A 25705-nucleotide genomic window follows, 5' to 3' on the forward strand; every position below is an offset into this window, starting at 1 on the left:
GTCTCCAAAACCCATCCGTTAATTATCTATCTGTTACGATTTGCATCTGTGATCAAGCGCTGGTAACAGTGTACTACATTACACTAGTGCACCACTCACAAGGTTGCCAGCAGTTAACAACGTTGCGAATAGTGCACTAGCGTGAGGTAATATGCTGTTACCCGCACTCATTGACCATAGGTATGAATCTTGTACTTTGGTTGTGGATAATTAACAGATGAGCTTTGGAAGCTGAAATTTACAGGCTAGGTTTATACTGCCTGTATCTACCGATTTCTGCAAAAAACACAAACCATTCAGGTTAGTCTTTAAAGATATCAATTGCAAGTTAATAATACATTTGTAAAATGCACATTAGTGGAAACCACCTTTTGATGGAGACTACCATCCTACGCTCTAAGAAATAATGAAGCAGTCTTTTAAGTTTTAGGGGTTTTTTCCCCAAAGAGAAATTTGAATTTTCAGCCTGCCATGCTGCTGAACTTAAATGATAATTTCAAGTCATTCTGTCAGTTGTATTCTTGAAGGGTTTTTTTATGAAAGGAGTGGGAGAAGGATATGGGAAAGATTTTTCTTGTGCTGCTTGTCATTTTGCTTATAAAGGACCCATTGTGTATGTGTATAAAGCCCTGGTGTGAGCGCAGCGCCTGTCACCAATACAGTGAAAGTTCAATTTTGAAAAAGGAGGATTTTCGACAACAGTTAAGACTGTAGTCGATGGCCGTGAAAGGCCAATTAGTTTTAGAATAAACTGCAAAATATGGCAGTTCTGAGTTGCCTTAGTCTTAGGGTATGTAGCATAATAGTCTTTTATTGTTAATAAAATTATTCAAGGTTTATGAGTCTGATAACTAAAACCTGTATGAACATTGTAAGTTGTAGCTCTTCTTATGACAACTGGCAGTACCTGTTCTTTGGGGGGTTTTTTGGTTTGGTTTTTTTTAGCAAAAGTGTTGTGCACAGCTCTGTCAGGATATGCTGTATCGGTATAGCTGTTTACGCTGATTGATAGCATCCTTAACCTGACAGATGTTGGAGGAACCTATGGCTTAATTCGTTATTGATAATGCAGAGTTGGAGATATCTAAAATGTCATTTGCATGTATGTTCATGTGCTCATTCATTTGCACACACACTTTCTAAAGTTATTAACTTTCTGAATAAGTGGAGACTCATTCATGTGAAATAGGGATTCTGCTAACATACCTTATGTGTCTTGTCAGATATTTGCATAGTGTTGGAACTATTGCTCTTATGAACCCTGATCAGTCGGTGGTATCTGGTCTTTTGATTGCACAATCAGCACTATTGTAAAATCTTAAGGAATAAAAAGATGATTGCCTTTTTGCAGTGAAGATACAAATTTGATACAAATTTTTGTTTAAAGATGACACAAATCTGAAGATGGAAGTATTAAGAGGAGATTATGAGAAACCATCTTAAAAGTGCTGAAATTAGATGATGAAATTTTGTTGTCTTGTACCCCCTATTGTATTGGTATGGAATGGGGCATGTAACAAGAAGTTAGCTGAAACTAAGAAGAAACTTTGTTGATTTTAAATATTTAAGTTGCTTGCTGCATTTTAACATATGAAATGCCTTTATGAAAACTTCCATAGGGTTTACACACTTCTTTTTATATGTCCTTTTTCCACCTTTGAGTTGTTTTCATCCTTGGTTCTCACTTCAAGCACATTAATCACCAGGAAACATCACCACTCAGCAGTAATGAAAGTATTGTGTAAAACAATTTTGACATAGTAGCTTCAGCATTTTCGTCATCTACAAATTGGCCTGGTATTGTTAAGTAATTTTGATATAATTTTGTTTGTGCAGAGTCGACGAGAGACACTACTCATTAAGGCCGAGGAACGTGTGGCTCGGTACGAGCAGTGGAGGAGAACTGGCCAGAAAGGTGGGCGTAGTCACTGTCTGGGCTTTGGCAGTGCCACGCCTCGTGCAGTCTGCCAGCCAATGGAGCGCCCAAGGCGATCCTCGTCCCATAGTGCCCTCATGCGCCGCTCCCCAAATGGGTCGGACTCGGATTACTCCTTCCGCCCTCAGCGGCGAGCGCTTTCTGCTTGCAGCACTATCCGCCGCCACTGTTGTGTTGACATTAACAGGATGGGTAGGTCCATTCTCACTCACACCGTCCCAGACCAAACCTGCTGACTGATCCTATGATAGTGTGGCAATCACACTGTTTTAGGGGATGTCACTGCCTTAGCTCCTCCCTGTTGGGGAAGTCTACTTTGAGGTTGGTCAAGGGGAAGTCAATTGCTGGTGCTTCATTGCATTCCCCTTGCCAACTCTGAAAGTGGTGCAGGTTTGGTTTACAGGAAGGTAAATGGTTTGGACCCAGCAATATTATCTTCCTCAAATCCAAATGAATGTTGCCAGCTTGGAGATATCAGGCTGTACCTTTCTGAAAAGTACAGACTTGAAACTCTAGATAAGTAGGTCAGATTCATATCCCGTTTCACAGATTTTTGTTTGTTCTTCTTCCTTTCAAAAACTTCTTTCAATATGTTTTTTACATTAATAAAAACAGTACTGTATACATTGAAAAATTAATTGATTTACAAAAAAGCTGTTTCTTTTTGCTGAAAAATGCTTTCATTATGCAGTAAATGGTTAGCCTGGCATCAAAATCTGGCAATATTGAGAGCATAGCTTATTGAGAGTCATTCTAACAAGGCTAGATTTTACTTTAGAAATTGTGAAATATTAAGTAAAATTTAGAAATGACAGTAACTTTATTGTTAAGAGTTTTTAACATATGGAGCAAGCAAGAAAACAGAAGAAAATGATCTGACGTTATCATGAATGAAAATTGCTATATTTTTTTCTTTTCTTTTTTTTTCTCAAGATTTTGTAGGGTGTAGTTAATGCATGAAACATTTTTTGAGTAATTATTTTCAATTGTTTCTGACCCAAGGAGAAGGGATGTTGTGCTTGTGGCATTTCAGCTAATGGTGAAGGTGTTGAAAAGTGGTTGCTTGGTTTTCTATCTTTATCCAACCCTCATCAAACTGGGCGCTTTGTTTTGTTAAGAATGAAACACACATTCCACAAGGGCACCATCTTGTCATTATCAACACAAGGAAGTAGAAATGTATCTAAAGGGGATTTTCCTCCTCCCCAGCTATGTACACTCACATTCTCCCCTTACATTAAACTAATTAAATTTCCAGAAGAATGGATGTACTACATGTTTTCAAATGTCTTCTCACCTTTTATACCTCCAGTGGCATGCTGTACAGGCCTACCAGTTCTGTTTTCTGCAGCTGCTAAATTTGATGCAAATATTTACAAGCATGTTGTGCAGAAAAAAACCCTGTGGAATGAGCACTGACCTGATATTATGTCCATTTTATATAGTTTGCAAAGGAAATGAACTTTTTTTCAATAACTAAAAGCATGATACATACCAGAAAGATGACATCATTGAATGATACTTAAGCCTCATAAAAAAAAATTCCTTCATTTTATGTTATTTGTAAAAGCAGAATAAAAACTTAAAACAATTTGGAGAATAGAAGCTTTAGCTGATGCTTGTTGACTGATGCAGGTCATCACTTTATTACTAAGATTGCATAAGAAAAGGATATAGAGAAAGATTTGGAATAGATAAAAGTATTTGATTTATTGAATATTCAGAATAATTAGAGTGTGTATTTGAAGGACATAGAGAAAAGTGATAATGCAACCTCTAGCAAATTCTTTGAAGACATTTCATAACTGCCAACAGCTACTGCTGATCAAAGGAGAAAATTTTTTAAAAACTGCTTGCTGTAGAAATTATTTAGTTTGGAAAAGATTGACTCTCTAAGTTATGCTATAAGGATGCATTTTATTTCCAATCAACTTTAATCCATTTTATTAACTTTTGCTTTCTTCTTTCTGTTGTTTTTTTACTAACACTGCTTCATCAGTAATACAGAATTGCCTTGGTGCTTGAAACTTTTAAAAGCATGTTCTTCTATAGAGATGTTTTTCATCCCTTGCCCTATGTAATCTGATAAGATTTGTTTTCATTCTCCCTACCTTATTGTTTTTTCCTTTTTTCTTATTTTACTAAATTGTAAGACCACAAGAAGCTGAAGTTTGCATTGTGGCACACTAAACTGCAGTAAGGTTGCAAAATCTCATTTAAATTACTCTCACAATTATACAGGTGGTTTTTTTAATTAAATGCTGTTGCTGAATAATACATAGTTATACAAAATATTTCCCCTACACATTAAAACAGATTTTATTAGCTTGTAAAAAAACTATGCAAATGATAAATTGTGATGTAGCTGCAGCAACATAAATCATTGCCTTTCATGCTTGCACAACAGACCCAGATTTCTCAGTGCATTTAAGGTGGTCTTGATACTCGTGCCTTAAATACCTCAGCAGTGCTGCTTGTTGACACATTTGCTGCATGTTTGCTTCCTACCAGATATATGCGATCAAATTTGTTATATTTAACACTCCACTTCCAGACTTTTGACATATTAAAGTTAGTTAAGACTAGGACCTTTATCCAAAATGTGGTTATTCATTTCTGGAAAAACTTGCCTTAATCTGGCTAGAAAGCTTGCTAGCTCATTCAGCAGTCACAAATCCTATTGAAAATTTGCTTGCATGTACTGTTTGCTCATATTGTATCTGCATTGTTTGATACTAACTAAACAGGAGAGTGCTGCAATGCAACTGCTCAACAGTTGGAGTCCCCTCGTTTTCAGTTTGATCTTTTAACTGTTCTGCTTAATGAGTTGCAACATCAGCATGACCCACTCCCTTAGAACTGCGGCTGGACAATTTATAGGGCATGGTCCCATTTATCCACTGTGTGTTTATGTAATGTGTACAGCAGAATGGTTTTATGCATATTTGATGCATACACAACATTGTTTTAGGGAATCGACTTATTTGCTGATACTCTATTGTGGCTCACATGCACGTTGAAAGTCACATGGCGCACCTCTGCAGGAAGGAATGTTGGCCTTAGGTGTTGCAGGACAAAGAATCTTTCTTTAACAGCAGTCCATAACATTTAAAATATAGCTCTTTTAATGTTGTACAATAATGATTTTTTGCATTTTAGAACAAGAAGGATGACCATTGTTGCAGTTTAGAATAGTATTGGTCTTCTCTCTTTCCTATTATTCAGACATTGAAATGCCAACATTTCTTCCACAGAGATGTGATCTGCAATTATCTTGCTAATTATTCTGTTGATGCTGCCTGATTTGTCATGTTTTAGCTTTAGATTGAGGATCTTAAATAGGGTTTTATTTTTATTATTTATCTTTTGGCATGGTGACCTTTAGAATTCATTTTGCAATGGTGGACAGACTGGTTAGAAACAGCACAGAATAGGGTTAGGTTGTTTGTAAATTAGAAGAGTAGTAATCATTTCAGATATAATGTTAAGGGTTTATATGTAATCTAATCATATGTCACAGAAATGTCAGACGCAAACATAGTTGATTATCAGGAGATAATTTACCTCACTTTTTCCTGCAGTAACTGAATTCGCAAAATAACATTTTTTCCTCAAACTCCCTTTATGCATACATTGAAAAAAATGCCTGCAACATTTGTAGGGACACGTTTCAACAAACTTCTGTAGTCTTTGAGTAATTTAAGCTTCATGAACTGTAGAGAGTATGATTTTCCCTGCTAATCTTTCATACCTACACAAACGCACATGAAAGTCCTAAGTTTGTCAGTACTTAATCCATTCCTGGCTGTTTTGAATAGTTTAGTCTTCTGGCCCCCACAAATGCAAAACAAACTATAATTGAAGAAAGGAATTTAAGGTTTTACTGCTGTTATTTTTTTGTCTCTATGTGGAACAATTTTATACATAACAGAATTCTTTCCTTTTAAATATAGTCTGAATTAAAAAAAAAATTCAGGGCTTATACACATCTACACTTAAAATTTTCTCTTAATACAGCAGCTGTAGCTCAAATTTCAGTGAATTGGTTTGTTCTTTTGCTTAAGTTTTTTTTCTAAATGGAAGAATATTTACCACTTACAGTTTTGAAGTTCATTTTCTTCAGCTGATAATTTCATTACTAACAACACATTGCGTGGCAAATGTCTTTCCAAAATATTTGTGCTTGTCTTTTCCCTTCTGCACTTTAGCAGTGTCCCAGCTATATTTTTTTTCAGGGGGCAGGAGGATTTGCATGTGAGCAAGATTTAATTGAAAATAGAAGGTCCATGTTGAATGAAACTTTTATCTTTTTTTTTGTTTTGTTTTTAATCTTTTATCCCTTGAAGAAGGGCATGTGTCTGAGCTTCATTCTGCGGGGATGGTATATTGTGCATTTTGGCAACTGCATGCGATTTTTCCCACTTATGTCGCTCTAGGGTCAATGCCTACTCCAAAACATCTCTCCGTTTCTACCAGTGTGCTTTATCACAAAAGAAACACAGACTTCTCTTCTGCTGGAATGCTAAATATCAGCAGCCGTCCTGAATCGCTTGTTGGTAAGCTTGATGTGCATATAAATTTCAGTTAAATGTTCCCAGTCTCATTTTATATTCTGTACAGTAGCCATAATTTTCCTCATATATTCGAGAGTGTGCAGGGTTGTTGTTGATACTGACAATATATAGCTTGTGAATAACAAAAAGTTAATGTTGTAAGGTTTTTTCCGGCATATGGAAAGTTTAATAATGTTGGGTACTTTTTTTAAAAAAAATTTCTTGTGAGTATGTCAACTAGACTTTCTTGTCTAAGAAAAAGGACTATATTAATCGTATGACGTTTATAAAGGTAATTCAAAGGTTTTGAAAATCAGCGTTATTAAGACAGTGTACTAAGTAATTTATGTTAGGGAAATTGTTGCTCTTAAAATCATTTAATGTTTAGCAATCAAGGATCTAAAATGTTGAAAAATATTTTATTTTAAACTTTCACATGCAGAGTTTGTTTCAATATATGAACTATTTATCATTTTAATGACACAGTCCTGCAGCTGAGGTGCTCTGTCAAACTTGCTAGCAGAGATTACTTGCTTTCTGTCGTGTAGAATAGGATAGCTGGGAGAGGAGAGTACTAAACATTGAAAATTTTTTTAAAGCTATTTTGCTGTATTTTACATCAAGGAATTCTCTTTTTTTAAAAGTTCTGATAGCAGTTATATGCATCTGACTGACTCGAGCATCTGTAGTCCTTCCACATCTGTTAAAGAATATGATGTTGCATGACCAGGGAAGGCTTGCGAAATTGGTGGGATTGTAATGTAAGCAGAATGTTTATGTCAAGTAGACTTGAAATCTTGTAAGGGCAGAGCTGGAGGCTTAAACACATGCAACATCTTATTGTCATATCCAAAACTCCTAGTGCACACCATTCAACCCTGCTATTTGCTATTTTTATTTACACCTGTCCTTTTCCTTTTGACTTTTTTTTTTGAATAGTTAGATTTTTCGTAGATTTAATTGTGAGATATGCTAAAAAAAATTTTTAAACAGGGGGATGACAGTGGCATTAATGTCATAGAAGTAGAGATCAAGGAGAGAAATAATGATGAACAGTAAAAATAAGTAAATACAGTTTTAGAGGAAGTGAGGTCTGACTTAAAGAGTTTTTGTTTTTTTAATGAAAGTAAATAAAGCATGAAACAAATATGCAAAATGCATAGAACCAGCAGAAGGCTAAGAAACCCTGCTTATTTCTGTAACTTGTCTGCTTCTAACATTGTAGTCTTCCTGTCATGTGTTAAGTGTGCCCTACAGAGTGTGCTGTGTACTGTCCCAGCCTGCTTGAATGTGCATCACAAGAATGTGTTTGGTACTGACATTGGTGGTGGGTCCCATATTATTCATATCAAAGTGTTTCACCTTCTTGAAGAAAACCTAGCCTTATCTGCAGCAAATTAATGACAAGCAAATGCAAGACACATCAGAGATGAGCCGTGCATCTGATGCTGTGCTGATTGCCCATTATTTCTTTCCCTTCCCCTTGGGTTCTGTGCCTGGCTTGATTCTGGCTCAACTCAGCTCTCAACACAATTCCCGAAGGCCGTAGGTCTTTTCTAGCAGCCATGGGACAGCTGCCCTCCCGGCCTAAGAGTGTCATGACGCTGAGTGGATCATCCACGGGATCTGCATCATCTGTTGTGCCCGGAGGAGGAGTGAGGTTGCGAGAAACAAAAACTCCTCGGAAACCACGGCCAGCATCAGTTGCAACATCTATGCCTAGTTTTGTGGCATTTGAACCAGCACGACCTTCACCACGGAGCAAAAGTTCCGACAGGCTGGCCAGAGGTAGAGAGCAGTTCTTTGTGCTCATCATGGCATGTCTTCGGTCATGGAGTCAGCCATTAGTCTTGTGGCTTGGCACTATGCTGTAACCTAATTATTGCTTTCTTTCTTTTTCAGAATTGTGGAGTCATAATCCCTTTGTTTCTCATTTTTCTTATTTTGTATTAGGCCACTTATTTTTCTTTAATAGTTGTGGTAAAGCAGCCAAGATTTCTTCATGATTATATTATTGCATGAGCCTTGGTCTGATTGCTGAGGAATATATGCTGATCTTGTTTTTATTCATGCAGATGTATATCCTTGATAAAAAAAGAAAAAAAGGAGGCAAATCTCACATTTCAAATAATTTGAAAGTTTATTTGTATTACCTTCATCTGCCTTTCAATATGCTGGCTGTCATTCAGACATAGGCTTGTTCACTTATTTCGCTTGATTTATTTTTGGCACATTATCACAATAATTGTGCATTTATAAATTAAAAACTTCTTTAATGATAAAGAATGACTATTTTGGAAAAACATGCATTCACAAATTTATAGAATCATAGAAATTACTTACAGTACTTAATTTCAAGTGAGCACAAACCAACCAAGGAAACATTTAGAAAGGAAACAACTGATTCATGGTTTGTGACATAGGCATTTTCACAATGACAATGACTACATTTTCTCCCCCTACTCCACACACACCAGCTACTTGTGATTTAGTTGGCGTTGTAAGACTAAATTACAAGGTATTGTGGTAGGGAAACTATTTTGTAGGATCGGTAGTGTTATGAGTGAAATTCATTAGCAGCATGTATTTCTAGAAATCTTATCTTTGTATAAACAAGGTGGGACTTAAAAATGAGGGAGTCCTGTGACCTCTCAGGGAGTGTTAAAAGTCACTCTTATCTGAGGGTGGTTTCTATCTGCTCTTCCTTGCTACTTCTCCTTCCCTAAACCTCTGAGAGGTCAGATACCCATTACTCAGGTACTGGGTCAACTGAGGGAAGTACTTAGAACAGCTCTCTTATCTAGCATGCATCTTGAATACTAGTGTTTTAACTGCTTCCCTTCAAAACAGGAGATAAGAAGAAGAACCTTTTGTAGCATTTGGCTACGTGATGCATGATAGTTCCCCCCCCCCCAAATCTTTGTTATCAAGAATTTTAAGTAAGGTTAAGGGCTGTTAAAAGCATTTTCACTGTTGTTTGTGAAAGAGGGAGGAGAGACATAAAATAGAGATATCCAGGGAGGAAGAATAAATTGTAGTTTCTTGTAATTTAGATGTGTCCTAGAAAGACCACAGAATAAATTTACGTATCCATCCAGAGACTATACCTCCTCTAGTTTTACAGCTCATTTCAGTTTTACTTGATATTACACTGTAACACATACATAGCACTAACACAGCAAACTTTAATCTGAAAAACACTTTAAACTTGACAAGAAAAAATATTTTACTACACTATGTTGTTTTGCTTATCAAGGTTTTGGGTTTATCCCTTCTTTGCCATTTATTTTGTCACATTTCTATAGCTTGAGGTGGGTGCAGTTTGCGGCTGTATTTTGCTATCATTTCACCACTAGTTCTGGAATGTGTAATTTAAAATACAGCATATCTTTGGTTTGATTGCAAAAATCATTTTATTGCATATGCATGTTACTGTGATATTTAGATAAAATATGAGAATTTTAATACACATTGAGACATGACTTTATGCTTTTAATTTATATAGTTGGTGTAAGTACATACAATGCTAAAATTCATTAACTGTATATTTTAAGAAAGGCTTTGAAGTGAATTGTGATAAAAGGAATATGAAGAGTGGTTTATACTTTTATTGTTTAAAACTATATCTTGAATCTTGTGCCATATGTTGTGGTATAAATTCAGTATTTATTGTGATCAATACATGGGATAATGGCAGTATGTCTTGAAACAGAGCGGTCAAAGACAAGAGTGAAAAGTGCACGACAGAGTGCAGAGAAAGAGGATGAAAAGGTTGAGGAAGGCAAAGAGATGGTCAAAACAGTTGTTAAAACAAGTCGTGGCACAATAGATCGCCTTTCCACTCCAAAACAGAGTCCTTCTGCACAAGGCAAAGAAACTGCAACAGCTAAACGTGAATCTCCTGTTAGGGTGAGTTTTGGCTTCACCTGTAGCTTAGTTTTCTTTCAACATTTGTTATGTTTCGTCTTACTGTTCTAAGGTTTTTTGTCAAGGGAAAGTATTATGGCTAAATAAAAACAGTTTTTGCCGAGCTGAACGTTGCCTTGCAGTAGGAACTGTTTTTTTTTTTAGTATGGCTAAAACTGGCTTGAAACAAAAATGCTTTTTAGAATTTCTTTCCAGATTCATATTATATATTTGAGTGAAAGGAGGACAGCTCTTAACTTTAATTTTTAATTTTACATGAACCCATGGGGGGAAAAATATCAGACAGTAAGACAAGACAAGCATAATCTACTTTTTAAAGCATTTTGAAATTTATACTGTTTACTGAGTCAAGTCTTGAAAAGGGGAGGGGTGAAAAGGGACTTGGCTGATGCAGTTCTTTCTAGTCTCTACCCTTTTGTAAATGATTCTTTTTGGTGGTTTTGCATCCTGCCACATCAGGCAAGACTGATATGTAGGATAAGGAGAAAAGTGAGTGACTTGAGACAAGGTCTGGATTTGATGCTTGTGTCAATTCAAGAGTGCTGCATGGCACCCCTGTTAAGCAGTAATATGGGAGTAGCCTTTATATTTATTGTTAATGATCTGTGGATGTTGTCATGTATTTTTTTCTATCTGTGTTTTGGAATTTTTTTCATGTGAACTCGAGATAACAAATCTTTACATAGCTAGTCCAGTGTGTTGTGTTTATTGCCTGTTAGATGTGTGGGAAACCCTAAACTAGATGTAGTTGTGGGTGCATAGAAGCATTAGTTAAGCAGTGCAATGTAGCAAATGAATTTGTGGCCTTTGCCAATATTTCAGTCGTTATATAACATAAACTTGAGTTATTATATACATACATAGAGATAAACCCGTTATCTGTTTTAGATGTGGTTGCAAAGCATCATGCAGCCGAAAAACTTTCAGATTTTATGTTCTGTGGTGGTAGCTAGATTTGGATAAGTGTTGTTTTCTTTCCCCAGTGGGAAGATGACTGTTTGCAAGTTATGTGCATGTGTGAACCCCTGTGTGCCTGTGTGAGCATGTGCATGTTCATGTATGCCTGCAACTGCTTAAGGCACCTGTTCTTGTTTCCAGTGACAGTTGCTAATTTGATGTGCATGTGTGAAGGCATTTAGCCATTTGAAGACTATTTGTGCTGACATGCTTCTTTGCAGATTTCTCCCAGGAAAGCATTTTCCACCTCAAATCTTACTGTACCTCGGAAGGTTTGTGCTGCACCAAGCATGCCTTTACTCCTTTGACGTATACACCTTGACGTATAACCCTTGCTTATATTTTGGAATATGCTTCTGTGCTGCAGACTGCCAAGTTCACACTTGGTGTACATTTTTTTTTAAAGTTAATGTCATCTGTAAAGGCAGTGAATGATCTGTCATATCAGTAGTAGGTAACTACTGAATTCATTAAATCACTCCAAGTTCTGTTTCCATGGGTATTATGATGATGCCAATATTTATTGGTATTATTAATGCTAGGCTTCTTTTATCAAATGTAATGTTATTAAAGTGCTGTGTTAGGCAGTCATCATGTGTGGATTTGCAGTTTGGGCAGCCAATTTTATCACGCCTATTTTTGCTGTACACGAAGGGTGTATTTTGGGTCACAATGACTTGAAATAATGGTTGACAATTGTGCTCTTCTACCCCCTACCACTTCTACCCCCTACCACTTCTCTATGACTTCTCCTGTTTGTCTCCCTGTCTCACCACTGCTCTCTCATCTGTCATATTATCAGGCCTTATTATTTCCTTTGTGGCCATGGACCAGGAATTGTTTCCTAGGTCTATGTTTGTCCTCCCTTTGATGAGGAAATAAACTCTTTGCAGCCATTGATTACGGATTTTCCTCTCAGTGCTCCGTTTTTCTCAATGCTGAATCTGATTTGTCAATCACTTTTCGTTAAACCTGTGTATTGGCCACTGGAAGTGTGCACGCTATGAAACAACCTAAGTTGCAGACATTTTGTGTGAAAGCACCAAGAATGCCTTCTTTGTTTCCTTGCTCCTTACATTTATTTTTCTGGGTTTTTTAATTATTTGTGATATTGATGGATGTTTCCAACTTTGGAATGATGGTTGCTTTTTCATGATAGTCATTGAAAAGATGATTAAATTTTTTCTTTTATTCTCTTGGCTAAACAAATACCAAAATTTTGTCAGTTTATCTATCTCAGCTGTTAATAGAATGGGAACCAAGCAGTGTTTTACACTTCTTATTTTTAAGTCGGCTGCAATGGATAGTTGCAAACACTAGTAGCAGTAGTATCCACACATACTTTTACACATCAACTCCTCTGCTGCTCAGGCTTCTAATGTGAAATAGGAATTGATGCGAAGCTTCTTTTGGCAATGCAGTAAGTTTTTATTGAGGGCAATAGAGCATGTAGATGCATTAAATATTTATATTTTTCCTTAGGTACTTCAGTGCAGTCAGCAAGCAAGAGTTAACTCAGGTGTTTTGCAGGATAATAGAGTATCTTGCAAATTGTCCAGGTCCCAGTATAATTAATTTCATTAGCTTTTCTGCTACATCCTACAGAAAGTTGTAAGCAATGGTTTTGCTACTGGATCCTTCCAAGGTAATATTTTGTATTAGTATTTTCACATCCTTTCTCAACATTTATCTGTATTTCTGATTCTTCCATCAGAGAGCAAATTTATTACAGCATCTTGCATAAGCAGCCTTTGAATCTTTTGGAATTTGGATACTTGTTAACATAAATTGTGCAACAACAACCAAAAAAAGTCAAATTTCAGTCTTTCCTTTTAGTTTTATTCTTTTCTCAACATTGTGATCTGTCATGTACACATCCTGCCTGTACTCAAGCTAATGTTAGAATTGTTTTCTTTCTACAAAACTTATTTTAACTCAGCAGATCTGATACAGATTCTCAGTAAGATGGCTCTGACCATAATTAGATATTTAAATTAATCAGTTTAAAATAACTTGTACAGATTTTCTAATAGAGGAAAGATAAACTAAATTGCAGCCTATGATAGTTATCAGAGAGCTGTTTGCCCAGACTTCTTTTCTATTTTACAGGAATGGGACACAGTAAAGAAATACAATTTCTTTTTTAATTTCTAGCATAATTTTTGTGGTTATTTTTTTCCCTGTTTTGTAGATTTCTTTTTGATATTGTGACTGACATGGATTTAGTTCTAAAAATATCAAGTGTGATAGCAGCGTCCATCATAAAGTCATTTATAAACAGCAGGCTATGACACACCTAGAAGAAATGCATATACTGCATCCATGCATGATTTTTTTTTTAACAACAAAAGACGGAGATTTGTTTGTGGGTTTCCTAATATTTTATACTGAGACAAAAACAAACTATTTTTCTTTTCTGACTTTTTAAAAAATAAAACATATACAGGCAGGTTTTAATAAACGTCTCATTGATAATGTCCCATAAACTTTGCAAACTTTTTGATTCAACTCTTCTACTCTTCCACACTAGACTTAATTTATAAATAGGAAACTCTCTCTAGGCAGTGGTATCAATACAAGAATTTTCTACCCTAACAGCACATTCAGATAGTCATACCACAACAATGTTCCCTGTTCCGGCAAAGCTATCTGAAAATTTCAAACCCAAAGTTATATTATGTTGATGTAAAGTTCATCCTCCAGGTTCATGGACAGGTCTGTCTACTGCTTTGTGGAAAAAATGGAAACTGGCTGCACTTAAGTTTTATGAAGTCTGGCAGTGCTGTCTCTAGGCTGACACAGACACTGTAGAAGACTTATTAGCTAATCATGTAGATTCTACTGTATGTGTGTGTGGAGTTACTACCCCTTAATGAACAAAATATCCAGTTCACAGTAATAGTGGAGTGGTTAGAGCGTTGTTATCCGAATTGAGAGCACGCTGGTTCAATACTCGATTAGCGCAGCAAACTTCCCCCAGTCGACCCAGCTAGTGGGAGTGGTACCTGACTCCAGAGAGGGTTGGGGAAGGTAAGGCAGCGAGGGAGAGAAGATGGCACTGCCCTCATGCATAGCTTGAGAAAAGTGAGGTCTGTAACACCTGATCCTCCCCCCCAAACTACCTAAAAAGGTTAGGGAATGACCTTTATCTTACCTTAATCCACTGAAAAATATAATTGATAACATAAATAGAAATACTCTGCCATTTATTATTGCCAGAACTGAGAAGGTGCTTGGGTCTTCCAAACTGGCCAAAGTGTTGATTTATCTGCCAAATACAAAAGAAAATCCATTTGTTTAGAAAGCCACTTGCAAACTGATGTATGTCAACATATGTATACCCTAAGTAGTTCCTTAGCCAAACAATACAATCAAAACTGATTCCTAGGCTTGACACACACAGCTTCCACATGTTGCTTTTCCAACTATCTTTCAGGAAGGTTTTAATGATGCTCAGGTGTTCAAACAATGCAATGAGCTCTAGTAATCCCTTGTTTATCAACATGGACTTAACTAGCTATCAACTTGCTTTGTAAAAGAGCTAGCATTCTGAAAGATACTTGAACAAAGAAAAGACACTATATTCATTGATGGGTTTTTTTTCTAGATCAAATTAACCTTTATTATCTGTCTGAGGAAGTCCAGGACAGAAATTTTTCTTTTGCTCACAAGCCCATTTTCTATTACCCATACATCGATTTAGGATAGAACATTTTTGCATGGCTTTGTAAATGTTGGATTAAGAATAAGAAAATATGGCTTTTCAATGAAGAAAATGTTTCCACTGAATAAATACTTTTTTATTCTTTCAGAAATGGGTAAACAGCTCTAGTTATCATTCCATGTGTTAAAAAAAATAATTGTTGGTATGAATATCATCTGTTTTTTCGTTCAGTGCTTCAGGTTGAGACATTAATTCTACAGTCTGGTTCTCATGTTATTCCTGATATCTTTTCTATGCCCCACAAGCAGTCTGATGTATTCAATGTAAAGAAAGTAAATTTGTTGTGATATTGGCAATAGGAGCTTTGCAATTGTTTTATTGCCAGACTGTGTAGATGCTGTGATGCACAGAAGAAGTAGCACATAGTGTAAATTTAGAACCATTTTAGAGATATGCCTGTCTTTAAAGAATTTGCCCTAACTGTGCCATTCTTACTGAGACACACCAATTTTAATATGTAATATTGTAATATCAGAATGCATCTTTATACATCAGTGTAATATATCTGAATATATATCAGATAGTGTAGGGTTTTTATTTATCTACTGTATTGCAAATACCATAAAATATTCTGTTCAGTTCTTTAAATGCATCCTTTTCATGAAGAAATATACATATAAAAATTGACAGCATTGCTTCTTTCAAAGGCTGATAGTGAAGATGAGATCACAGATTTTACCTGTATTTGAACTTCACATTGAAATGAGACAAAATATTGTGAATTTAAAAAAAAGTATTTTCTCAGTGGTTTTTTTTTACAAGATAGTAGTGGTATTAGACTAATAGATTTATTTCATGTTATATAGTTTAGTCATCTTAGGCCACAATATTCTAGACTAAGTTCTTAGAAATGATGAGGTTCCAGGAGAGGGCAACAATACTCTTGTGTAATAGAAGCTACAAAGTACTTGTGTTTTCCTGTATATTGTAATGCTGATGTAACACATCTTACCTCTGCAAAGTTTAATGTTGCTTTTACTGACATTTGTATGTAACAAACATTTTAAACATGTGCTGCTGTCTACTATTCTCATTGTAACCAACCATGTAGTACAATATAATTAATATTATTATTACATTGACTATTTGCTTAGTCTTAGAAAGCTATTATAATTTTTGTCTTTTCCAGGATAAAGCTTTCACTCTGTGTTTAAGTTTTTCTTCTCGTTATGCATGAGAAATGTAAAATGGTACTTTACAGCTTAATGTAACAGAATTTTGAGTTGGAATAGGTTCAGCATGCTTAGTTTATTTTATATGTACTCTTTTCTTTTACATGTACTATATGTATTGAAGGTTCATTAGCCTTGTGGTCAGAGCACTCCAATTTGGAGCAAAAGGTTACTGGTTCAAGGTCTGCTTGAACCTATGACTAAATAATCCTCCCTCCCCCCCCCCTCCATTTTCTGTCTGCCCAACAAAGATGGGTTCTGGATTATCAGGGAAGATGAAAAGCACTTAGTTTGGGCTCCAATGACCACAAGGCTTAGGACACCTTTACCTCTACCTTTTTGTCTTATTGAATGGCATAATTTCTTTTGTAAGTAATATACCTTCTGTTAAGGGCAGAAAATGATTTTGGCGATGAGTGTTTAACACACAGAGCCTTGCATGCTACCACAATAAAACCTCTTCATTAAGATGCTCCGTTTTGTGATTCCCCTCTTGGATATGATCCCAGAAATTTTCACTACAATATTTTGCTACATAAATATCATAATTATATAAATATCACCGCTTTTCCAACATGACTTACAACGGACAGTTTGTGCTCTATTACTGCCTTTTTGCAAAAGTTGTATGTTGAAAAGAAAGTGCATTTTAAAATAGTGTGCTTCTGGCTGACCATTTCCCTGTTGTGACTTTCTGCAGAAATTAAGTAAATTTTATTACATTTAAAAAGCATGTTCGTTGGGTCACCAGTCATTTCCACCCCAAACCATATGACCCTAGCCATCTACCTGAGTCAAATCGACTCCACTAAGACCATATTGTTCCAACATTAAAAGTTGAATTGAGGCAGTCCCAAAAGAGGAATCGATCACCAGTGACACAAGTTGCTGTTAATATCTCAGCAACCATCTTACTAAACAAAAAGGCCTGCTTGGCAGTACGGATTCAGGGAACAAATCTCACTGTATGCCTTTTTAAGTGCTTTATTTTTAATATTTGAATAAGTGAACTTAAATACATAGGTGTTTAAAGTCAAAAGTCATGGTTTGTGGAATGAAAGGAGGCTAGTCAATTTCCCTGCTAAGATTCATGACCTGATTTTTATGAAGCTCTTAATAAAGAGGTTTTACTGCATTGTTATTATGTGACCTTCTTAATGCAGTAGCAGTTAAAATTACACAGTAAATGACTGTGTCAAGGGAGTTCTCTATATTCATTTTGCTATTATGGTCATTTTCAAAACTGATAATGGCAGTTTTTGCCTGAAATGTTTGAACTTATTTTGGGGAAATATTGTTTTGTTTATGGGAAGGGGTTCTACAATTTGTGAATAGGCAAGTAGTCTTCCCGGCACCTTAAGTGAGGAATGTTCACAAACACCATGGCAGTCCCTTCTGACATTTAAAAGCGTCAACTACATTTCCAGTTTGCTATGACGTTTGAAGTGTACATCACTAGCTGAAATAAATTATGACAACTTAGGCAACGGACAAAGTGTCAATTTCCATCTTATTACTTGATTATATCTTTATATATTCAGACACTTCATTGCTTTGTGAAAGTAGGAAGTTGCAGAAATTTGAATTAGAATGCATCTTGGATATACCTTAGACATTGAAGGTTTTGTTTGGTAGCATTTTAGTGCCCTTCTAAATGGTTGGTGGATTATATAGAATTGTGTTAAAGTGGAATGTGATACAAAACAGGTGTGTCATTGTGTGATTGATGTTTTCTAAACAGAAGCCATCCATCAAGGAAAGGCCTACCAAAGAAGCTTCTGGAAAGCCAAAACATCCAACACCTGCAGCTGTTGCAGCAGCAGCACTGGAGGATGCATCCCCCCCTGCACCTGTTGTAGCTTCTACTTCTGCTGCTACTGCCACACCAACATCAGCTTCCGCCACTCGCACACCTACTCGCGTGCAGTCCCCTGTCCTTGCAGCAGATGAAGATGGTGGGTCCGGACGCCCTCTCCAGACTGCCACACCTGGCTCAGCAGGTGAGATTACAGCTGAGGAATACAAAGCAAAGCTAGCAGAGAAGAGGAGGCAGGCAAGAGAGAAGGCAGAAAGGGAGGCTGAGGAAGAGAGGAGGAGGCAAGAGGAGATTCAGTGAGTTTTACTTTTATATTCCCTGGCTGCACCCTGTACTTCTTACCTTTCTGCATTCTACACATCTTAGTCTCCTGAACTCCTACAGAAAAGGTGCCAAAAAACCCCAAAGTATGCATGAAATAAACAGCAGCTACCCAGTTATTTTTGGTACTTCACTTGCTAAGCCCCAGCTATTTCCACACTATTAGTTTGGTAGTGGGATCTATGAACTGTATGTTACCATTTGCAGTGTCATTGCCGAGCTGTTTGGGTAAGTTTTGTTTCACTCATTCCTCTAAAAGATGTCACAATACTAGATAGCAGTGTTGCCTTCTTGCAGGAGCTAACCTTGTTGAATATTGCAGGCGACAAGAGGAAGAGAGGAGAAGGCAAGAAGAGGAAGACCAGAGGCGGCTAGAGGAAGAAGCGTTGAGGCTTGCTGAGGAAGGAAGGAAAGCAGAGGAGGAACGTCTGAGGAAAGCCATTGAGGCTGAGGAACAAAGGAGGGCAGAGGAAGCTGCTCGTCTGGAGCAGGAACGTCTGGCTGTAAGTTTGGTCTGATACTTCCCTGGGGATGGGATTCATAACTGTGCTTTTTTAAAAATTGTTTTCATACTTATGTACACATCATGCATATATGAATTGTCATCCAGCTGCATTATGCCTATTTGAACAATGTGTGCAGAAAGAAGAATCAGAAAGAAAAGCGAAAGAAGAGGCTGAACGATTGGAACAAGAAAAATTGGAGAAATCCCGCAGAGACGAGGAGGAACGACTCGAACGAAAGAAGGTAATGTTTGGTTTGAGCGCCTATAATTTATTTGCATTCATGGGATAAAATCTGTGGTACACAGTAGTTTGTAGCTTTATGATCTTTCCCACTCCCTTGGAATATAAAACAAGAAGCTGTTATCAATTTCAGAGGTTGGAGATGATCATGAAGAGGGTCAAGACTGATGCACCTGTTGAAGGGACAAAGGTGGGACGATTTTGAGATTGCATCAACAGTAAATCAGAAGTTCTGGATTCTGTCGTGTGCATTTCAATGTGTCAGTTACAAAAGTAATGGGGTGAGAATGTTGTGGTAAGGGAGATAACCATATTATGGGGAGGGTTGCTTTGAAATATAGGATAGGGCTTAGATGTGGGTTATAATGTAAAAAAAAGATCAAATGTCTTTATACCTTTTTGTAATCACCAGTACATGATCAGTAATATAACAGTACAGTTTTCTTTAATGATGATTATGGTTCTAGTAAATTTGCTGTGTCATATTCTGGAGATACCTTTCTACTTTTTTTATGTCAGGAAACTCCTATAAAGACAGTTACTGGCTCCCCTACAAAGAACATGAGTTCCAACTCCAGTGATTCTTCTCCAACAGAGCCAGAGAGTAAGGGAATGCCTGAAGCTTCCCCTGCACCTAGTGTAAAACAGGATGAAGCTGAACCAAGATCTGAAAACATAGAATCTGAAGAGAGCCAGCCATTAGTAAGTGCCTCACTGCCTGAGGAACATACACAAGCTCCTCACACCAAGGAACCTGATTCTGCCACAGTCTCATTTATAGAAGAGGAAAAGGCAGAACCTTCTGTGTTAGCTCAGAACAGTATGATGTTCTCTGCTATGTACTCCCCAGTAGCTGCATCAGTTGAGGCGGACAATGGGGTGAGAAACCCAAGTTTAAATCTCCTCTTTTGCAAAAGCTGGTGGAAGGTAAGGAAGATGCTGGAGTCGGACAGGCGAGTGGCGGAACTCGATTCAAGTCTCCTTTACTGCAAAACCTGCTGGGCAAGACAAAAGTCGGAGCGAGAATAGGGATTGACCGACAGGACCACTCGGTAAGCACACCAGACCTCAGTAGTCTTGATCGCAGCGGTGCCAGTGGTGAGGCACGAGGGAGAGGCTTGCAGCCTGCTTCAGATGCTATGTCTGCTAGCATGGTAGAGGTGGGCGGTGGGGATGCCTCCAGTCGCAAAGAAGTCATGAACAATAGTGAGGAGAAAGACGTAGACACTAGTGAGGATTCATCATCTTCCTCTCACTCCTCACCCAGCCATTCCTCCAGTAAATCAGCTAGAATGGTGGCCAATGGTGATGGACTGGAGACCTCCCCTCCTTTAAAGACTGTGAGCTTTGTAGAGCCCATTCAGCAGACGCCTGCCAATGGCAACGAAGAAGCAATGGATGTTTCAGGAATCGTGGATGCCTCAGCCCATGTTGACATGGCGTCTAGTGGGGCCTCCTTTTGGAGCGAGCAAGACAGTGGGGCTAGCTTTGGGTCAGATAGTATTCGCCCAGGAGCCTCTGCCAGCCCACTCCAGCTTTCGTTGAATGGACATGGGCTTGTGCCCCACTCGCGTTTGGAGCACTCTGGCCTTGAGGACTCAAGGTGAGTAAACTTAGTCCAGCTCCCTGGGTGGACAAAAGCTTAGTTAATGGTTAGCTTCAGCTCTGTAAAATGTTCAGATTAGGTAATCCAACAAAGGTTAAATGCATCTGTCTGCTTAATGAAAGACTATTAGATATTTTACCCTTCTTCTTTGATGTTTAAGATCATTTTATGTGAAATTTATAGAGATAATGAAAACAGAATTATAACCTGTAAACTCTTTTAAACCTAAATTATGAGATCTAAATTAACCCATCTACCACCACCACAAACATAGTTAAAACCTGAAATTTAAACTTAGAAATCTTGATCTTCCTGTGGTCCTTTCATTTATATGCCTGTGTTCACTGTGCAATCATTTTATTATTTCACCAAACAGAACTACAGCAAACTTTTTTGCAATATCATTGCATGCTCTTACATGACTACCACAATTTCATTAATTTAAAGAATAATAAATGTTACTAGTTAACCTGTATACAGAATCTTATTTTCAGATCTGTACAGAAATGTATGATAGAGTTCCTGGTTTTTGCATGCAACCCTTCTCCAGTGTATTTTAATATGTATTTAATAGGTTTGTTTGGTTTTTTTCTTCTGGGGGGGGGGGGTTGTTTTGTTTTGTTTTGCCTGAACCTATTACCAGATATGTAAGGGGACCTCAGAAAAGGGCAGAGAAATGTCTTGTCAGCACAGATTTGCATGTTAAAAGTTAGTACTATCTACAATATCAGACAGTACTAACTACAAAATCAATGATACCCAGCCCACAAGGTTATTATTATTTTTGACATCTTTTTACTGTAGTTATCAGTATCAACTTTATGCTGTATCCAGCCGCAAGCTTTTATTTTGTTTTTATCTGTGAACAAAAATAGTGGAGGAAACTGTTAAGAGTATGTTTGATGCAAAATGAGTATGAAATAAGTTCCAGTGATTAGCATCACAATTGTTATGAAGAACACCTTGGCTAAGTGCACCTCACGCATGCCTGTATTTTTTACTTCCATGGAGGCTGTGGAAATTTACCTTCAGGGTATTTGTCTCTTAGTTGTGTGCCTTTATTGGCCACCTTGTGAGAGGAAGAATAAGCTGTCAAATGGTATATTTTTGGATGATTTTTTCGAAATACTGTCAAGGTACTGTACCTGTGTCAGTGACTTGGTTGTGCTTGGTGGCTTTAATTAAAATTTTGATGATCCAACTAATTACACCAAGCCTGACCTTTATGCACTGTATAACAATGGTCTTCCCCTGATCCTTGACAGTCATGAAGTGAAGTGTATTAGTGACCGTCCTTCCACCCCAGATTGAATGATGCAGTCAGGGCTGTCTGACAGCAGCACAGGATTGCAGAATGTTTCTGGAAGATCATTTGGCTTCCAATTCATAGAGAACTTTTTGGCCATGGAGAAAGCTGCTACAGTCAAATCTCTCTACTATGCCACCCCGCTACTATGCCACTCTCGGTACTATGCCACTTTTGCTCGGTCCCGACTATAAATTCAATGTAAAAAAAAATTTACTATGCCACCCCTACTCTCGCTACTATGCCACTTTTGTGTGATTGTTAAAAGGCACAAGTTGTGAAACTCCGCGCAGTGCTCGATTATTATACTCTGTGGTAGTGTGGGACATCGCAGTTAGGTGGATGGAACATAGCACGCACACAGGGAGGGTGGAGGGTGGCGATGGGGGGGTGGTCGCTGGCCGGGTGACAGTCACGTGACAGAGGGAGAGCGGGAGGGGGTCGACTAGCGACAGGATGCAGGTGTGCGGATGTGGTTGGGAGGGGTGGAGGATGAAGAGGTGAGGGGGAGAATGAGAGGAGACAGCTAGCGCCAGCCGACTATTCTTGAGAGCTTTGGACTGACGGGTAACTTGAGCAAATAAAGCCGTTTTTACGAACCCTCCGTATTATGCCACTCTCGCTACTATGCCACTTTTGCTCGGTCCCGGTAGGTGGCATAGTAGAGAGATTTGACTGTACTAAGAAAGACTATTCTGAGTACACAATCTTTGCTTTGTTTTCCATCAAACTCTTTTGTTTGCTGCTACTGATGAACTCTGAACAATGCTGCACATTTCATTTTCCATAAATCTAAGTAATTGTTCAGTGGAAATTTCACTTTAAAACTTCTAGTATGATCTAGTTGAAAAAAAAGGAGGGTAAACCTATTGGTGTGTATCAGTGTGTGAATTAACCCATGTAGAAGCCGCCTTTACTCTCTCTCTCCCATGTATACTTGTCCTGATGAACACACCCCCAAGTTATCATTCACTGCTTGAAATGAGTCATCCATTCAGTGCCTTTCGTTCACAGCTTGATGCGTTCAAAGACACCGCGCTCTCCCATCTCGCTAGTACACATTATATACAGGAGGGGCTTTTCAAGCACCGTCCGTCACCCCAGCGTAATGGCCCTCCCCACAATTACTGCTTGTCCGGGTTATGCGTTCCCAACATTCCACACTTCCCTGGCAGCCCAGGCGGAGGTTTTTTTGTTTTTTTTTACATGTGCTTACGTTGACGCAGGACTGACTGGACAGTGTTGAATACCTGATAGTGCTGAAAACCTCAGCATGTAATTTGTGGCGGCTTTTTGGCTTACAGGCCATTATCTATTATCATTATTGTAAGAATGAAAGCGGGTAGCGCTCAGTGCGAGTGACTTGTCACAGTGAAGTAGGTCACGGTGCCTGTGCTCTGCGATCCACACCAGCGAGGCGACTACGGAGCAGGAACCATGCAGACGTGGCCTCCGAGTACACAGGCCTGAACAAGTTCGTAACAGACCTCGCCCCTGTCTAAGTCAGACTCGCTTTCAAAGTTCTTTCCATGCTGTAAACGGTTATATTTGCGAGTCGTGGAATGAACAGGATTTTAAAGAGCACCTTTAATTTTCTGTCATCTCTTGCCTGGTATTGAATATCTCAGGTGAGTTTATTCTCTACACGCGCTTTCTTTGTTTAGTTGTCACGGACCTTGTCTTCTTTTCACTCGTGAGACAGCATCAAGGAAAGATCTGTTTACACAGGAACAGGTGGCTTTCTAGCGAAATGAACTGCAGCTTGCATACTAACGACAGTGGTGGTTTGTATAGCATAATATCATCTCAGCCGGAATACAAGCTCGGAGTGTTTTAGCCACCTCAGTAATGAGTCGCGATATTAAATTTCAAACACGCTCGGTGATGAAGACGAGGGACGTACAGGAGACGTGCAGAAAGCTGCGTAGCGTGTTTCGCGTGTGGCTGTCGTGTGAGGTCAGAGGTCAAGTCTGGTCCAAAATGGCTGCTGTGTGTACGGCGTCGGTAAGTGCGCGATTCATGTAGGCGCACTGAGGTAGGCGTGTGGTCGTGGAGTGGGAAACGGACACAGCTGTAAATCATGTGGAGGAAAACGTGTCAGAGGGGAAAGTTATTTTTGCCATAGCGACCTAGTTTTTGAGTGATCGATCTTCAGTTTTGCCATGGATTATCAGTAACGCATTGTGAGAAATGAACGGTGGGTATTGCCAGTGCTGTGAAGGGAGACGTAGACACGTCGTAGAGCAAGCTTAATGCAGTCTACTTGTCTTTGGACTTAATTAAGGGTTTAATAAATTTCCAGTTCTTTGCAGCTTAGCAGTTTTATAGTCAGCTCCAAAAAACAGTCTTGATGAGTCATTTTCAGTAAGGGTCTTTATCTTGCTTTGTTTTCCTGTTGCTCAGGGCCGTGTTACATAAAATTACCCACAGAACAAGTGCGAGTTACAAGATACAGATAAGGCGAGTAAAGCGTCATAGGAAACACCTAGATATGCAATCTTGTGTCTAGACCTACAACATCATGCACCTATGTGCATGCCCAACTGGCAGTTCATCTGTGGTTGAACAGATGGTACAATTTTCAAGTACCTGTTACTTTTGCATTCAGGCATAGTATAACATTTACATAAACTTAAAACAAATCCTCCTGTGACAATTTTAAAAAATTCCTTTTTATCACATTTAGCGTCTTTACAACATCACTGGGGATTATGAATGAGGGTTAAAAAAAAAAAAACCTCAGACAGGATTGCTTTATATTAGTAGGTATTTCTTTCTATTTTGAAGTAGTAATAAAAGTTGCCATAAAGTTAAACTACTGAAGGTGCAGAAAAGTGAAGTGTTTACTAATGAGCATTTACAAAGCACATCACACCTGTATACAGACATGTTGCACAACAATAGCTAACTGTAAACATATGTGTACATCTGTATTTTCTCTTTAACTTGTACAAATGAATACATAGACATGTGTGGCACAGCACAGAACAGGTTAAAGAAGATATTTATAATATTTTAGTATTTGCACAGGTTGTTGTCAACTAAATTTGATGTTAATAATTGTCAGACTACTATTGCATCTTCATTATTTGTGATGGACTTTGCTCGGTATATTTCCCCATTATTTTCATGTAGTTTATCAAATGGTTTGTTAAGAAAGATACTGAGTTTGTTGCATGTTTTTGGGGCTTTGTGTTTTGATTTTTTTTTTTTATAAAAAACACCTCATTTCCTGATGCTGTGGCTTTTTATCTCTCAGAAACATGTGCCTGATGCCATGTCTAAGCGTTGTGTTTATAAATCATTATTTTACAAGGATGATGCTGATAATAACAATAATAAATTTGTAAAGTCCATTTCCCTGTCTGGATGTGAGCTCAATGCATTGCACACAAAAAACAACAAAGGAACTGACAGTCAGGCACACAAGAAACAAAAGCATCAGCAAATGGCTGATACCATTGCAAACATCTAAGTGTATGGATGAATTTCTACTCATGCAATTGTCATACAAGAGTTTTCATATATGTTCTCTAATATGACTTCATGCACTTTATGTTATATGATGTTGTAAAATGGTACCAAATATCTAAAACAAAAATATATATACAAAAATCTAAACGACAAATGTAAGAACTCAA

At 37.9% G+C, this 25705-nt stretch overlaps 1 protein-coding gene across 16 annotated transcripts in view; it reads left to right on the plus strand.

The window, feature by feature from the left end:
- The window catches only part of LOC112567059 (ensconsin-like), a 55181-nt gene that overhangs the window by 23682 nt on the left and 5794 nt on the right, over nucleotides 1–25705 (plus strand). For 4 of the 16 annotated variants that reach the window (XM_025243553.1, XM_025243560.1, XM_025243555.1 and 1 more), the window contains exons 4-13: nucleotides 1837–2128; nucleotides 6373–6492; nucleotides 8011–8277; nucleotides 10202–10398; nucleotides 11595–11645; nucleotides 18011–18381; nucleotides 18729–18909; nucleotides 19049–19153; nucleotides 19286–19342; nucleotides 19672–20755. In XM_025243553.1, the coding sequence (XP_025099338.1) occupies nucleotides 1837–2128; nucleotides 6373–6492; nucleotides 8011–8277; nucleotides 10202–10398; nucleotides 11595–11645; nucleotides 18011–18381; nucleotides 18729–18909; nucleotides 19049–19153; nucleotides 19286–19342; nucleotides 19672–20181 (2151 nt within the window). In that variant the 3' untranslated portion in view covers nucleotides 20182–20755. Of the gene's footprint in view, nucleotides 1–1836; nucleotides 2129–6372; nucleotides 6493–8010; nucleotides 8278–10201; nucleotides 10399–10875; nucleotides 10906–11594; nucleotides 11646–18010; nucleotides 18382–18728; nucleotides 18910–19048; nucleotides 19154–19285; nucleotides 19343–19671; nucleotides 20756–25705 lie in introns of all 16 variants that reach the window. The other 12 variants (XM_025243554.1, XM_025243556.1, XM_025243557.1 and 9 more) reach the window with 12 other exon arrangements.

Source organism: Pomacea canaliculata, linkage group LG6, assembly GCF_003073045.1.
Source record: "Pomacea canaliculata isolate SZHN2017 linkage group LG6, ASM307304v1, whole genome shotgun sequence".
NCBI lineage: Eukaryota > Metazoa > Mollusca > Gastropoda > Architaenioglossa > Ampullariidae > Pomacea > Pomacea canaliculata.